The sequence below is a fragment of the Natator depressus genome, chromosome 21 (genome assembly GCF_965152275.1).
Source record: "Natator depressus isolate rNatDep1 chromosome 21, rNatDep2.hap1, whole genome shotgun sequence".
In the NCBI taxonomy this organism is placed as follows: Eukaryota; Metazoa; Chordata; order Testudines; family Cheloniidae; genus Natator; species Natator depressus.
The window spans coordinates 1134378-1147492 of NC_134254.1; the positions used below are offsets into that span (position 1 = coordinate 1134378).

The 13115-nt window shown below is 43.9% G+C and overlaps 1 protein-coding gene across 7 annotated transcripts in view; it reads left to right on the forward strand.

Moving 5' to 3' along the window:
- Positions 1-11219, forward strand: part of SYT6 (synaptotagmin 6) — a 110252-nt gene extending 99033 nt beyond the window's left edge. For all 7 annotated transcript variants that reach the window (XM_074936021.1, XM_074936015.1, XM_074936018.1 and 4 more), the window contains exons 5-7: positions 595-766; positions 1484-1634; positions 8775-11219. In XM_074936021.1, coding sequence (XP_074792122.1) covers positions 595-766; positions 1484-1634; positions 8775-8846 — 395 coding nt within the window. In that variant the 3' untranslated portion in view covers positions 8847-11219. The remainder of the gene's footprint in view (positions 1-594; positions 767-1483; positions 1635-8774) is intronic.
- The last annotated feature ends 1896 nt before the right edge of the window (positions 11220-13115 follow it).

A 13115-nucleotide genomic window follows, 5' to 3' on the forward strand; every position in this document is an offset into this window, starting at 1 on the left:
TAACAGTCTACTACTTCTACCAGCTTCATGGAGTTACTCCTTTAATTAAAGGGGTAGAAGGCTTTACTTTGGTGCTGAAGATCCTGGTTTCAAACCCTGCTGATGACCCATGTGGGCTGAGTTTATTACACATTCACTTCCCAGTGGTGAATTGGTGAAGAGAGCAGTTCTTTTGGGGCCCCTTCTCCCCTTGGTCAAAGTAAGTAGAGTTCTGTCAGGTCAAATGTCTTATAATTATCGCTATAACCAGGGAAATTTGAATGGGGTTCTTGTTCATGCCATTCCTGCATTCTACAGAATATGGGTTTAAATAAAATTTCTTTTTGCAGCAAAAAAATAACCTCCCTTGTTTAATCTGTTTGCTGCTCACTCATGTTACTGAGCCCTGAGCTACTGCTGTGGGACAGAAATTGGAATATTTGCAGGTAGAAGAAAAGGGTGGAATTGGTTTTTTTTTTTTTTTTAATAAATTAGCTGCATGGAATGGCCTCTTATAAACATCCCACAGAGGTGGTGTTATGCATTGTATTTACCTCCTATAGGACAAAATGATCCTCCATAAGCAGTAGGTTTTTCCCTTCCACTCTTCCTCAGATCCGTATGTCAAGGTGTCTCTGCTCTGTGATGGGCGGAGGCTGAAAAAGAAGAAAACCACCATTAAGAAAAACACTCTTAATCCTACCTACAATGAGGCGATAATCTTTGATATTCCCCCAGAGAACATGGATCAAGTTAGCCTGCTCATCTCCGTCATGGATTATGATAGGTAGGTGGGAGCTTCTGGAGAGCAGAAAGAAGGGACAAGCCCATTCGGCCTGGTTTTCATGCTCCATTCCAAATCGCCTTGGTATTGCTGCCTGGATTACACAGCCAGTTTGTGTCACCATGCATCCCATAACGATGCATTGCAAAATGTCATGGACATTTAATGCTATGGATAATTATGTTGCTAGAAACATGAGAACAATAAACCTGATCCTTAGGTTTTAAGTAATTTTCTCCTTGAGTGAGCATAATATGCCCCATAGCTGCAGAGTGTTGAATGCATTTCATCTGAGCCATCATCCCTGTTAGAAGGCAAACCACTTCCCCCAGAGTGGAGCCGTTCGTTTCTGAGGGATTCGTTTATTAGTGAGCCCCAAGCACTCATTCTCACTCCTCAGTTATCAGAACACACATCCATTGGGATCCTGTCTGTTGACCTAGTCTGGAAGTCAGCCCAACATACAGAATCCCAAAAGGCCTGTAATTGGATAAAACCATCAGCATGATTTTTATTTATATTTTGGTAGCTCCCAGAGGCCTAGCTGCAATCAGGGCCCCATTGTGCTGGGAGCAGCACACACGTTGCAAGAGATAGTAAGAGATTGTCTTAGCAGTCCACAGGAAACTTCCAGTACTCGTAAGCAGTATGGCTGTATAGGCAATGTGCACATACACTTTCTAGTCAAAATAATGACGCCACTTTCCCATTGCCTTTCAGAGTTGGTCATAATGAGATCATTGGAGGTTGCCGTGTGGGGATCAATGCCGAGGGACTGGGCCGAGACCACTGGAACGAGATGCTGGCATACCCTCGCAAACCGATTGCACACTGGCACCCATTAGTGGAGGTGAAGAAATCCTTCAAAGAGGTGCTTGAAGTCAATTACTTCCTTTGACTGCATGTGCCACGCATGGCTGAGCTGGTGCAAGGATTGCAAAAAGCTTCTATTCTCAGTTGGGGAGTTTCTGAGATGGGCTGAGTGGAGCTTTTTGCTGGAGGTGGACCCCAGAGAACCAGCATCTCTGCTCTGGCTTGACATAGTTCCTTGGCTGGCAAGCAGGAGTGGAAAGGGATGGAATTTACAGATCAGGTTGTTTTTGTGGTTTTCTTTTTTTTTTTTATCTGAGAGAACAGACAGGAAAAGGGAACACTGCTGTGATCCAGAATAAATACCCCAGGCACACCACATGTTTCTACTCTTAACTGCTCCAAACATCTTTGGAGAGCATTTCGCTGCATCTTTGTATCCCTCAATATGGTCACTGGACTTGAAAAGGCTGGACAACTTCCTGACCATCCACAAGGTTTCCCTTTCCCTCGCTCTCCATTTCCTCCCCTTCCTCCCGCAGGCTCCTGGTCTCCTTTGCTATCTGTCTAATTTGGATGGTAAATCCCAAGAGGTGCAGTTGCCAACCTGCACAGTGCCAGGCACATCAATGGCACTTTAGTGATGATAAACAAAGCCACCATTTACAGCTATGCCATCTAAAGCAATAAAGACGATAACATCCCCACCCTGGCCGGGGCCAGGACAGCCAGCGTTCCCCTCCTATGCAGCATTGCCCAATGGCTAGGTGTGGTATAAGGAGTATTTTGTTGTCCTCTGAAGTGTCAGAGATTGAGCTCTGCTGGTGGCCAGATGCTGGGCCCCATGGATCACAGCAGTGGCCTGAACCAGTATGTGTCCATTGAAACCTGGTCATCTATCACCAAGATGCTTTAGAATACCGTAAATCAGGAGTCAGTAGTGTAAAACTGGTGCAAGTCAGACTAGAATCAGACCCAGAGTCATCTCTGATATGGAATTTATTTGACAATAGCAGTGACTTTGGGTGGTGAGCTGTGCTGTGAAATATACCACTCAGGCTAAAACTGCAGCATGTCACACAACCCCTCTGGCAGGAATATAGGAGTTATTCCTGTCTGCTGGGCTGGCATTTAGTAGCTGCTAAGTTTCAGGATAAATATGCGGTATTCAGTGATCCATTAGCCAGGAAGCTTAACCTCCTCTGCAGTATCAGTAGCAGCCACACAGCACCTGGTTCCAGCTGTCATGTCTGATGCAGGAGGATAGAATCATTTCTCCATTTGGCAGTTTGCATGATTTTATTCCATTATATTTAAGACCCAGATTACAGTTTCAAGGCTCAGTTCCTATAAAATTTCTGGTAACAAACAAGGAAAAATTCAATTATTTACAGGAAAATTCAAAGAAACAGGCACAATATGAAACCCACTTAAAATGGAAATCAAAACCCACTGCTGGGCCACCCAAATGTTGAAAACAAAAAATCAAATGCATCATTTCACCCTAATGCTGGGCAGATCAGGGGGACAATTACAAAAGCCCAGCATCATCGAGTCCTGTATTCTTGCCACAACCCACTACACACAGCCAGCAAGCAAATGGTCCCTTTTCATAGATTCTAAGGTCAGAAGGGACCATTATGATCATCTAGTCTGACCTCCTGCACAACACAGGCCACAGAATCTCACCCACTCCTGCGAAAAACCTCTCACCTATGCCTCAGCTATTGAAGTCCTCAAATCGTGGTTTAAAGACTTCAAGGAGCAAGAGAATCCTCTAGCAAATGACCCGGGCCCCATGCTACAGAGGAAGGTGAAAAACCTCCAGGGCCTCTTCCAATCTGCCCTGGAGGAAATTCCTTCCCGACCCCAAATATGGCGATCAGCTGAACCCTGAGCACGTGGGCAAGATTCACCAGCCAGATACCCAGGAAAGAATTTTCTGTAGTAACTCAGATCCCACCCCATCTAATATCCAATCACAGGCCATTGGCCCTATTTACCATGAATATTTAAAGATCAATTAATTACCAAAATCATGTTATCCCATCATACCATCTCTTATTTGTGTCTATTTTTTAGCCCGCCTGTGTGCAACTCTTTTGTACACAGACATATCTAAAAACCAAATAACAAAAGACAACAAAAAAACCTACCAGAGTCCCAAGCAGCAATTACTGGGGAAATGTTTTTTCTATTGCACTAAATATACATAGTCTTGTAAGAGTGTTTAGGGTCAAGGTGTCTTTAATCTCCCTCTGAGCATAAAAATAGCTCTGCTGCCCCCCTGCTGGATCTGCTGATCACTTTCCTATCGAGGATTCTCAGGAGGTCAGGACACAATCCCTGTGTAAAACAGATGGGTAAGGTTGTTAAAATGCCTTGATGAATTCTGGTGGCAAGTTGTTATCCTTAGCTGCTTCATCCCTGCACATCCCCCTCCTCCTCCTGCTCCTTAATGGTCTGTTGTGTGGTGTTGGGCATCACCCACTGTCATGTTCGCAGGCATCAATTCACAGAAAACAAGGTGGGTGGCAAATGAAAGGTTTCTCCTATAACTGCTGGGTATCTTGTTCCCAGAGCTTGTCAGCAAGTGTGCTTTTTCAGATCTTGTGTGTGCAGCTGAGCTTTCCAACAAGGGAGCTGATTGACTCTATTCTCATGATGTACAGTCTTAGCAAAGCTGATGACTCAAATCTTTGGTCACACTTCTCAAGACAGAGGCACTTGTTTGAGATGTCCCTATCCAGTGTACTCGGTACGCATCACTTGCATCGAAAGATCCTCTGGTGAAAACACCTAGGTAGTGTGAATTGTCACAATGAAGCAGCCGGTGTCTCCCCTTCCTGCCCTCTGGGGTTGGGTGAGCTTACTTTCCATTATTGTGGGGAACAGTAATAACCAGGCTATTCAGGGCAATGTCTCTATTAGGAAGCTTCCATTAGAATAAGCAAGTTCTGGATTCCCTTCTCTCCGTCCGCCACATGTGTTCCCTCTGAATATGAGGAATATCAACAACTTTAGAAAGAAATGGAACAATCTGTCATGTGACAGTTTCTTTCCAAATGCAGACCTGGATCTTAAGTCAAAAGCAAGGAAACCAATTTGAATTCTTTTTTTTTTTTTAAAGTGATCTAAATTGTAAAACAGAAAATTGTGTCAACCTGGGGGAATTTGCAGTGACTTATACCATTTAGTTCTGTACGTCTTTCCTCTCCTCCTCTCAGATAAAGCTCCCGGCCATCTCATCTTCCTTTCCCAATTTGACTGCACATGTGCAAACTGAAGAGCAATGTAGAATTCCTTGCTAATTGTTATACGTTCTCTAATCTGCACTCAACTAATGCCTATTTTGTGGGGGAGGGGGCAGAAATCTGTCTAAAAGGTGCTCCTGTCACACTTTGGACTTGGAATAAGATCACAGACCTCAAATAAATCAGAAAAAGACTTTCCTTGCTAGGAAGGACTTTCTTTAATGAAATGAACTAGTCCCTCCCCCAAGGTTTCCTCTCCTCCAAGGCTGCTGCTGCCCATCCCTGTACAGTTCCAGCTGCTGGTGTGTGTTCCAGACACAACACTGCACTATGGCTTCTCAGTGGCAATCTTCCAGAGTTGTGTAAAACCTGGAGTTCTCTTCCAGGGACTTCTTGCCTTCCCGTTGGCATTTCCTGACTATTCAACAAGAGGAACCTGTGTGCTGCATGGCCTGGTTCCCCCAGCCATTGCATCAGTCTTACACGGATGGCTCCCTGCAGGAATAGGTAGTAAAATGGTGAATCAGGCCTGAGTCTGCATGAGCCAAGTCTTTGCTCTCCCTTTCCCTCTTTCATGGCGATGATCTCCAATGAACCATTGTCAATAGCCACAGCTCTGTTCACTCTTGTTTTGCTGCCAGTAAGTGAGAAGCTTGCACTTCTTTGGTGACTTTCTTTGAAGGATTTCAAAGCACTTTAAAGTAATTAATTAATTACAGGCCCCTATTAGGTAAGGAAGTGTTATTCCCCCTTTCTTTGAATGAGCACAGACCGATTAAGGGGCTTGTCCACATTCACACCAACTTCAATAGAGCTGGTCATGGAACCCAGGTATCCTGCTTTCCAGTGCCTTGCACTGATTGGTACCTAACACACGCTTCCTACAATCATCAGCACACGGCTAAAGAACCTACACGCTGATCCAGGACAATTCAGCATCTGATGAGTTTCCCCTTGCAGTACTAGGTATGCTTCAGCCATTCCAATTACTTTCTCATGCCTTGCTGTCTCCCTCAAAATACTTCCTGACATCAGTCAGTCAGGATCTTTAACTGCCATGTTTACAGGAAGAGATTTTTAAAAATCAGAGTATTTTTAGGAACATTAAAGGAAACAGTGAAAAGTGGAGATTTGTCTCTGTCTCGGAGCACCTAATATCACCAGCCCAGTATAAAATGTGTCTCCAATGTTACGAGGCAGTTTCAACGTTCAGCACTTGGGCATTTATTTGTTTTTAAACTTTTTTCTGGAGAAATAATTTAACTTCACTGGGAGCAGGATCTAGTCCATAATGAAGGATAACTGCTCATCTTTAATGATATGCAAAGCCAATCTCCTCTAGTCCTTTGAGTTCATCTGGCCTTCCAAGAACTGACACTTCCCTGGCTGTTACAGAAAGAATGGCTCACTTCTCTAATTAAGAGAAGGGAAAATTATCCTGAGGTTTCTCAAGACACGTAGGTCACTTGACCCTGGTCTCACTAGAGCTTCCTTCACTGTTAAGAATAGATAACATTATCAATGTAAAAGCAGGAGAAATGCTGCAATGGCACATCCTAAACTCTACCAAGAGCTTATTTCTGGAGTAATTTCTGATGTCCCATCTTTTTGGAGGCAATTCTACCATTGAGATTACATCTGCATTGTGCTTTCCTCTGGGGCTTTAGGTTGTAGTGAGCAGCCTGGCAGAACTGCAGAATGCCTTTATTACCTTAAGGTACCCTAGGTCTGAGAGACCATTCTTGGTTCTTAACGCAGTACTCTCTGCTGACCTTTAATTAAATGCCCACTCTGCTGTGTAGTGGATTGCTTTGGAAATGAAAAGGTCTGTCCTCTTTGAGGAGAAGTAGTAAATGCCAACCCTTAACCCCCCAATTCTGCCCCCTGCCTCCCCAGAATGAGTATTTGTACAGATAAGTCATGAAAGCAGGTCTGCTGCTGCTGCTGGCATAATGTTAGCTTTACATTAATTTGAGTGTACCCTGCAAAGGCAGAGCTGAGCCGAGATGGGCAATGGCCAGCACACCTTCCCCTGTGACTTGCTCAGCACTGACTGGAGACCTCACAATCCGGCCAGGCATATCTGTGCATTAGCACATCCGATCCTCTTGGGCAGATAGACTGTGCCCATTGCAAAGAACAGGGGGAGTCCTGAGAAACTCCCCCCATACAAGGAACCATCCCAAGGCCTATGCAACCCTGATGTCCCACTTGCAGCCCTCTGGCTTTGAGTTAATGACTCTTACATGGAAGCAGGATTTTTTGAGTATTTCTCTCTCTGGTTGGTCACTATCATGTTCCCACCACCATGCCTTTTCCCCATGCTGACTCATTCTTCTCACTAATGGGCCTGGGCCAAAGCAAGCATTTATTTTCTGAAGTGAAAAACGGGGAAAGAATTAATGAGAACTCTTACAGGCCAGCGAGTGTATTCAGATAGCATGTCTTAAACAGGATCTTTGGAGTCAGCCATCCTACACAAAGGAGATTACATAGCTCTGATCTGCCATCCTGTGCTGGTGGCATAGCAGAGTACAGGAGAGAACTGCACATGGAAGGGACAGTACCTCCAAGGTAGCAAGTGATGGGTGAAAGGCCTGATTGGCCACTGCTTTGCACCTCGGATCACCATTTATACCTGTGCAAAGTGGGTGTTAAATGAAACTGAATCCGAATTCTCCACCCATACACACTTGTCATGGCATTTTCCACCCACTTTACATGGAATGAATTCCTAGACCATCAGAGGCCAAAGCTGCAATGACATCATGTGGACATGAGAGCCACAACCAGGTATGGAACCACATTTGTTTCTCTATGGCAGTAAACCCAGCCACTTGCAAGGTTTATACTGGGTTGGGGGAGCAATTACTCTGGAACTTATTATCACAGTTATTCTGAGAGTTTAAGTGAGTAACTGCACCTCTCAGATCCTACTGGGCAAGTTGATTTTCCCCAGGGTCCTGTCCTGTGTATGCTTTCCATGGCACAGGATGATTTACGTGCATGGGTGATGGTTGAGAGCATTGGTCCTCCTAAACAGCATAACATTCACGTTGCACATTTGGACTGGAACAGGGAAACCCTGTGGCAAAGCCAGTCGGTGGTGTGACTTTTGCCTGGATTCATTCATTTGCAGTGATTTGGTGCAAATCAGCTGGTGAATTTTCTCTTATGTGAACTTCATGCACTTTGAGCTCTAATATTTACATGCAAAGATTTTTGCTGGCTCAGGAGAGGAAAGATTTGGTTTGGGGTGGACAACACTGCAACAGGAGCCAGGAGCAGGTGCAATGTGAAATACCATGTTCCCTGCAGTCTTTGGGAGATACATGTAGTTTGTCATTCGCATTCAATAAAATGAGAGAGAGAGACTGGCAAGACGTCAAAAGCTCGAGTGATACTGGTTTTAAACTACACTAATAGCTCAAAGACAAATTGCTAATAATTTATGATCTGAAGTCCCTGACAATGAAGTCTTTACTACATACTAACCTATCCATCCATCCCCAGTCTGATCTGATTTTCAATTTGAAAAATGGCTCTGGCACTGGGTCCTGTGGAGTCTCATTATTTCTCTGTGCTGCAGTGATTTAATTCACTTTGCTGTCGTTCAGTATTACCAAAAAAAAAAAAAAAAAAAAGTTGCATGGTAAAATGGGAAGCAGCGGGAGGGCAAAACTTTCTCCAGCTAAGGAGCATGGGCATGATTTAGCTGATGCTCAGTCTCTGCACCGGGGTTCAGGATTAAAAAGGTAATAAAACGCACTGGCAACCTCCAATAGGTGGTGTCAGGTAGGTATGGCTGCCACCAATGAGGTCTTAATGACCAAGTGATGGAAGTAGACAGTCATAGGCTAAACCTAATTCAGCAGCAGATGAGACTGTGGAAAGTAAGACTGTGATCATGACAAGGGAAATAACGTGCTGCTTTTCTCTCCCATCAGTGGCAAGGCCGAGCAGCAAGCTTCGACAGCCAAGGCTCATGTCCATCTCCTAAGCCACCTCCCACACCATGAGCCACTGAAGCAGTGGACTAGAATGGAACTAAACAAAGTTATTTTGCACTTGTCCTACAGTCTGAACAACTTGTTGCTGAGTGGCACCAGTGAGGCGTTCCAGGCCTAGTTGTTCGAACGTAGGTAAAGGCAGAAGAAACACTTTGTGGTCAAATTTGTCTTGGTCTGTTATGTCTCCCAAGATGATGATTGTGGTTTGCATTTTATGGATCTGCTGCCCAAGGAAGAAGATGGAACAAAACATGAGCTGGGAGGCTGGTCTGTAAAATAACGTGTAAAATGCTGGACCAGTAACAGAGACCTTCTCAGCCTATCTGAACACCGATGACATGCCCCAGGGAAGAGGCATGGGGAGAAGCATGCTGCTGCATTTTCTGACTGATTGGAACCGTATAAATAGAAGCCTTGATTAGACTTCATGTGACCAGCTCTTTATTATTGTGATCAATCTGAATTCAGCCACATGTTTACAGGTTTCTTATTCACGTAGACATGTTCATGAGCCTTTCAAAGTTTGTGCCATGTGTACCCCAAACTTCCTTCTGTGATGTATTGAAGATTTGTTGATTCCTCAGGGAAAATGATCCATTTTCTGTATTCTCACTAGGGCCATTTGCATGAACACAGTTATAGATCATAGAATATCAGGATTGGAAGGAACCTCAGGAGGTCAATCTAGTCCAACCCCCTCCTCAAAGTAGGACCAACCACCAATTTTTGCCCCAGATCCCTAAATGGCCCCCTCAAGGATTGAACTCACAACCCTGGGTTTAGTAGGCCAATGCTCAAACCACTGAGCTATCCGTTCCCCCCAACCCCTGTCTGCTACTGCTGCTTGTTCCTCTGTGACATCGCTTGTCTGATGCGGAGTGAGGAGGACTGTGCTGACACAAGCAGGGTTCTGATGTGAGGTGGGAAATGGGTTATAGGAGCAGGTGAAAGTCTTGCATAAACACTAGATCTTTATTTTTATAAATGATCCTTAGCAGTACAGCGTGAGAGAATACAGGGGAGCACAAAAAATATAAACAAGTTTTTTTTAATTTTTAAAGCTTTAAATTAGGGCTGTCAAACAATTTTTAAAAAATCACAATTCATCATGAGTTTTTTTTTTTTTAAATTGTGATTAATCGTAATTTTAATTGCACTGTTAAACAATACTAGAATCCATGCTGAATTTCAATTGGTAAGCATGTCCTCTGGAATGGTGGTGGAAGCACGAACGGGTATACAAATGTTTAGCATATCAAGCACGTAAATATCTTGCAACGTCAGCTACAACAGTGCCATGCGAACACCTGTTCTCACTTTCTGGTGACAATGCTGCCCACTTCTTATTGACAATATCTCCTGTAAATGTAAACAAGCTTGTTTGTTTTAGCGATTGGCTGAAAAAGAAGTAGGACTGAGTAGACTTGTAGGCTCTGAAGTTTTACATTGTTTTTGTTTTTGAGAGCAGTTATGTAAAATTTCTATATTTGTAAGTTGCACTTTCATAATAGATTACATTACACTACTTGTATGAGGTAAACTGAAAAATACTATTTTGTTTCATTTTTAATGTAATATTAAAATGAGCACTGTACACTTTGTATTCCGTGTTGTAATTTATATAAATATATTTGGAAATGTAGAAAAACATCAAAAATATTTATAATAAATTGATATTTATTGTTTAAATTTAACAGTGTGATTAAAACTGTGATTAATTAGAGGTTTTTTATTGTAGCTAATTTTGTGTTAATCTCTTGATTTAATTGACAGCCCTACTTTAAATTTTTCCATAAATTGTAAGCAGCTACTTAATAAGAGAAGTGTCTAAAATCTCAAATCAAGGTAAAAGTCTGTTGTGAATAATGAATGGTTGCTAATGCCACTACCTGCAAGATCCAGAAAATGATGTTACCACATCTCAATGTACCAGGTTTTTGAATCCTACAAAGTCAGCTGGTATTTATCAGCAAATGGACTTTCTGAGACCTTTCATCTTGGACTTCTGTTCTCTAAGTTGCTAAATACATTAGTGTTTGTTTCACTGATATTAAACAATTTTGGGCAGTCATCCCCTTCCTCTCTAATCACCAATGTACAGGTACAGTGACTCAGGTTAGCAAGCACCTGAGCCAGCAATCAGTTTCCAGCTCGGCCTCATTTCCCCTAAATGTCACACCATGCACTAGTCTATACTGTGCATCATGATTGACTGATCTGAATGTTCTAGACTTGTATGTATATCTTTGCTGGGTGAGAGGAGGGAGCCTTTGTTCGGTGAAGCACAAATACCTAACTTCTCACCAGACTTTGTATCTTAATTCTCTGTGTGCCACATGCTAAAGGAGCAGAAACTCAATAAAAGATTTGATTTGTAATGCCTGTTTTACTGGCCTAAATGCTTGTTTCTCTTGGGAACGTAGTGACTGTGTCTGTCCATTTCCAGATGTTCAGCCAATCAGACCACACACACAAAGACCCCTGTGGGACTCTAAACTTGAGTGAAGACACCCTGCTGAAAATGAGACAATCCAATGATACTGGCAGTGGTGGTGTAGCCGTGTTGGTCCCAGGATGTTATGAAGACCGGAGGGGAGGTCAGATCTTTTATTGGCCCGTCTAATGGTGAAAGAAGAGCTTGAAAATGTTTCTCTTTCACCAACAGGTGTTGGCCCAATAAAACATATTACTTTGCAGTCCACTGCTACGTACACTTCGTTTTCAAAAGAGAAGTGAAGGTGCAGAATTAGGTGTGGTGATTGGTGCTATAGCTTATACCGCCCAGGTGGTATCCTACAAACACCTTCCGGACAGTATATCCTTTCCTGTAGTGGCCTGTGTCTTCTAGTAGGAAAAAGCTTTAATAAGTCAAAATAGTGACTCACAAGCAGGGAAAGCCGAACCACTATGGACCACACAAAGACTGACCTAGCCCTTAGTCTAGAAAAGAGTCACTTAAAGGGGGGAAATAGAATAGAGGTCTATAAAATCATGAATGGGGTGGAGAAAGGGAATAGGGGAGTGTTGTTTACCATGTCACATAATACAAAAACTAGAGGTCACATAATGAAATGCTGAGACAGTAGGTTTTAAACAAACATAAGGAAGTCCTACGTCACAACACACAGTCAACCTATGGAACTCCTTGCTAGGAGATGTTGTGAAGGCCAAAACTATATATGGGTTAAAAAAAGAACTAGATAAGTTCATGGAGGACAGGTCCATCAATGGCTATTAGCCAAGATGGTCACAGACACAACCCCATGCTCTGACTGTCCCTAAACCACCAACTGCCAGAAACTAGGACGGGACAATGGGGGATGGATCACTTGATAAACTGCCTTGCTCTGTTCATTCCCCCTAACTCATCTGGCACCAGCCACTGTCCGAAGACAGGATACTGGAATAGATGGACCATTGGTCTGACCCAGTATAGCCATTCTTACGTTCTAAACCACGATCTGAGCTGAAAGAAAAGGAGTACTTGTGGCACCTTAGAGACTAACCAATTTATTTGAGCATGAGCTTTCGTGAGCTACAGCTCACTTCATCGGATGCATACTGTGGAAATTTCCACAGTATGCATCCGATGAAGTGAGCTGTAGCTCACGAAACCTCATGCTCAAATAAATTGGTTAGTCTCTAAGGTGCCACAAGTACTCCTTTTCTTTTTGCGAATACAGACTAACACGGCTGTTACTCTGAGATCTGAGCTGAACTGAACCTGTTGAGGGTCGCTATCATAAGTTAAAAAGTGCCTCCCACTGCTTTCAGGGGCTTATGTTAATCTTCTGCAATGCATGCATGCTATTCTCTCCTGATGGGCCTTCTGGGGCCACTGAGAGTGTGTCTACACCAGGAGCGGTGAAAGCTTCCTAAAAGTGGGGGGTCACTGGTGCCTGAACTGTGGCCCCCCCCACCCCTCATGCCACCCTTTCCCCCTGAGGCCTCACCCCATGCCACCCCTTCTCCCTGAGCCCCTGCCCTGCCCCTCCCATGAGCCCCCACTCCCACACTGCCTCTTCCGCCCCCCGACAACTCTGTCCTCGCTTGCTCCTCTCTGCCCCTCCCCCCCACTGCTTGCCTTTAGGGCCGGTAAAAAGTGGCAAAGCCATGCCCCCCTCCCCCCCCCCCCCCCCAATTCCAGCACCCCTGGTCTACATTGCAATGTGAGTCCAGGATTCAAGCCCAATCCCTTTTGGTCTACACAGCTATCATGCTAGGCCCCCACAGGGCTGGAGGAGCCAAGTCTGAGTCAAGCCCAAGTTTTATGCCCTA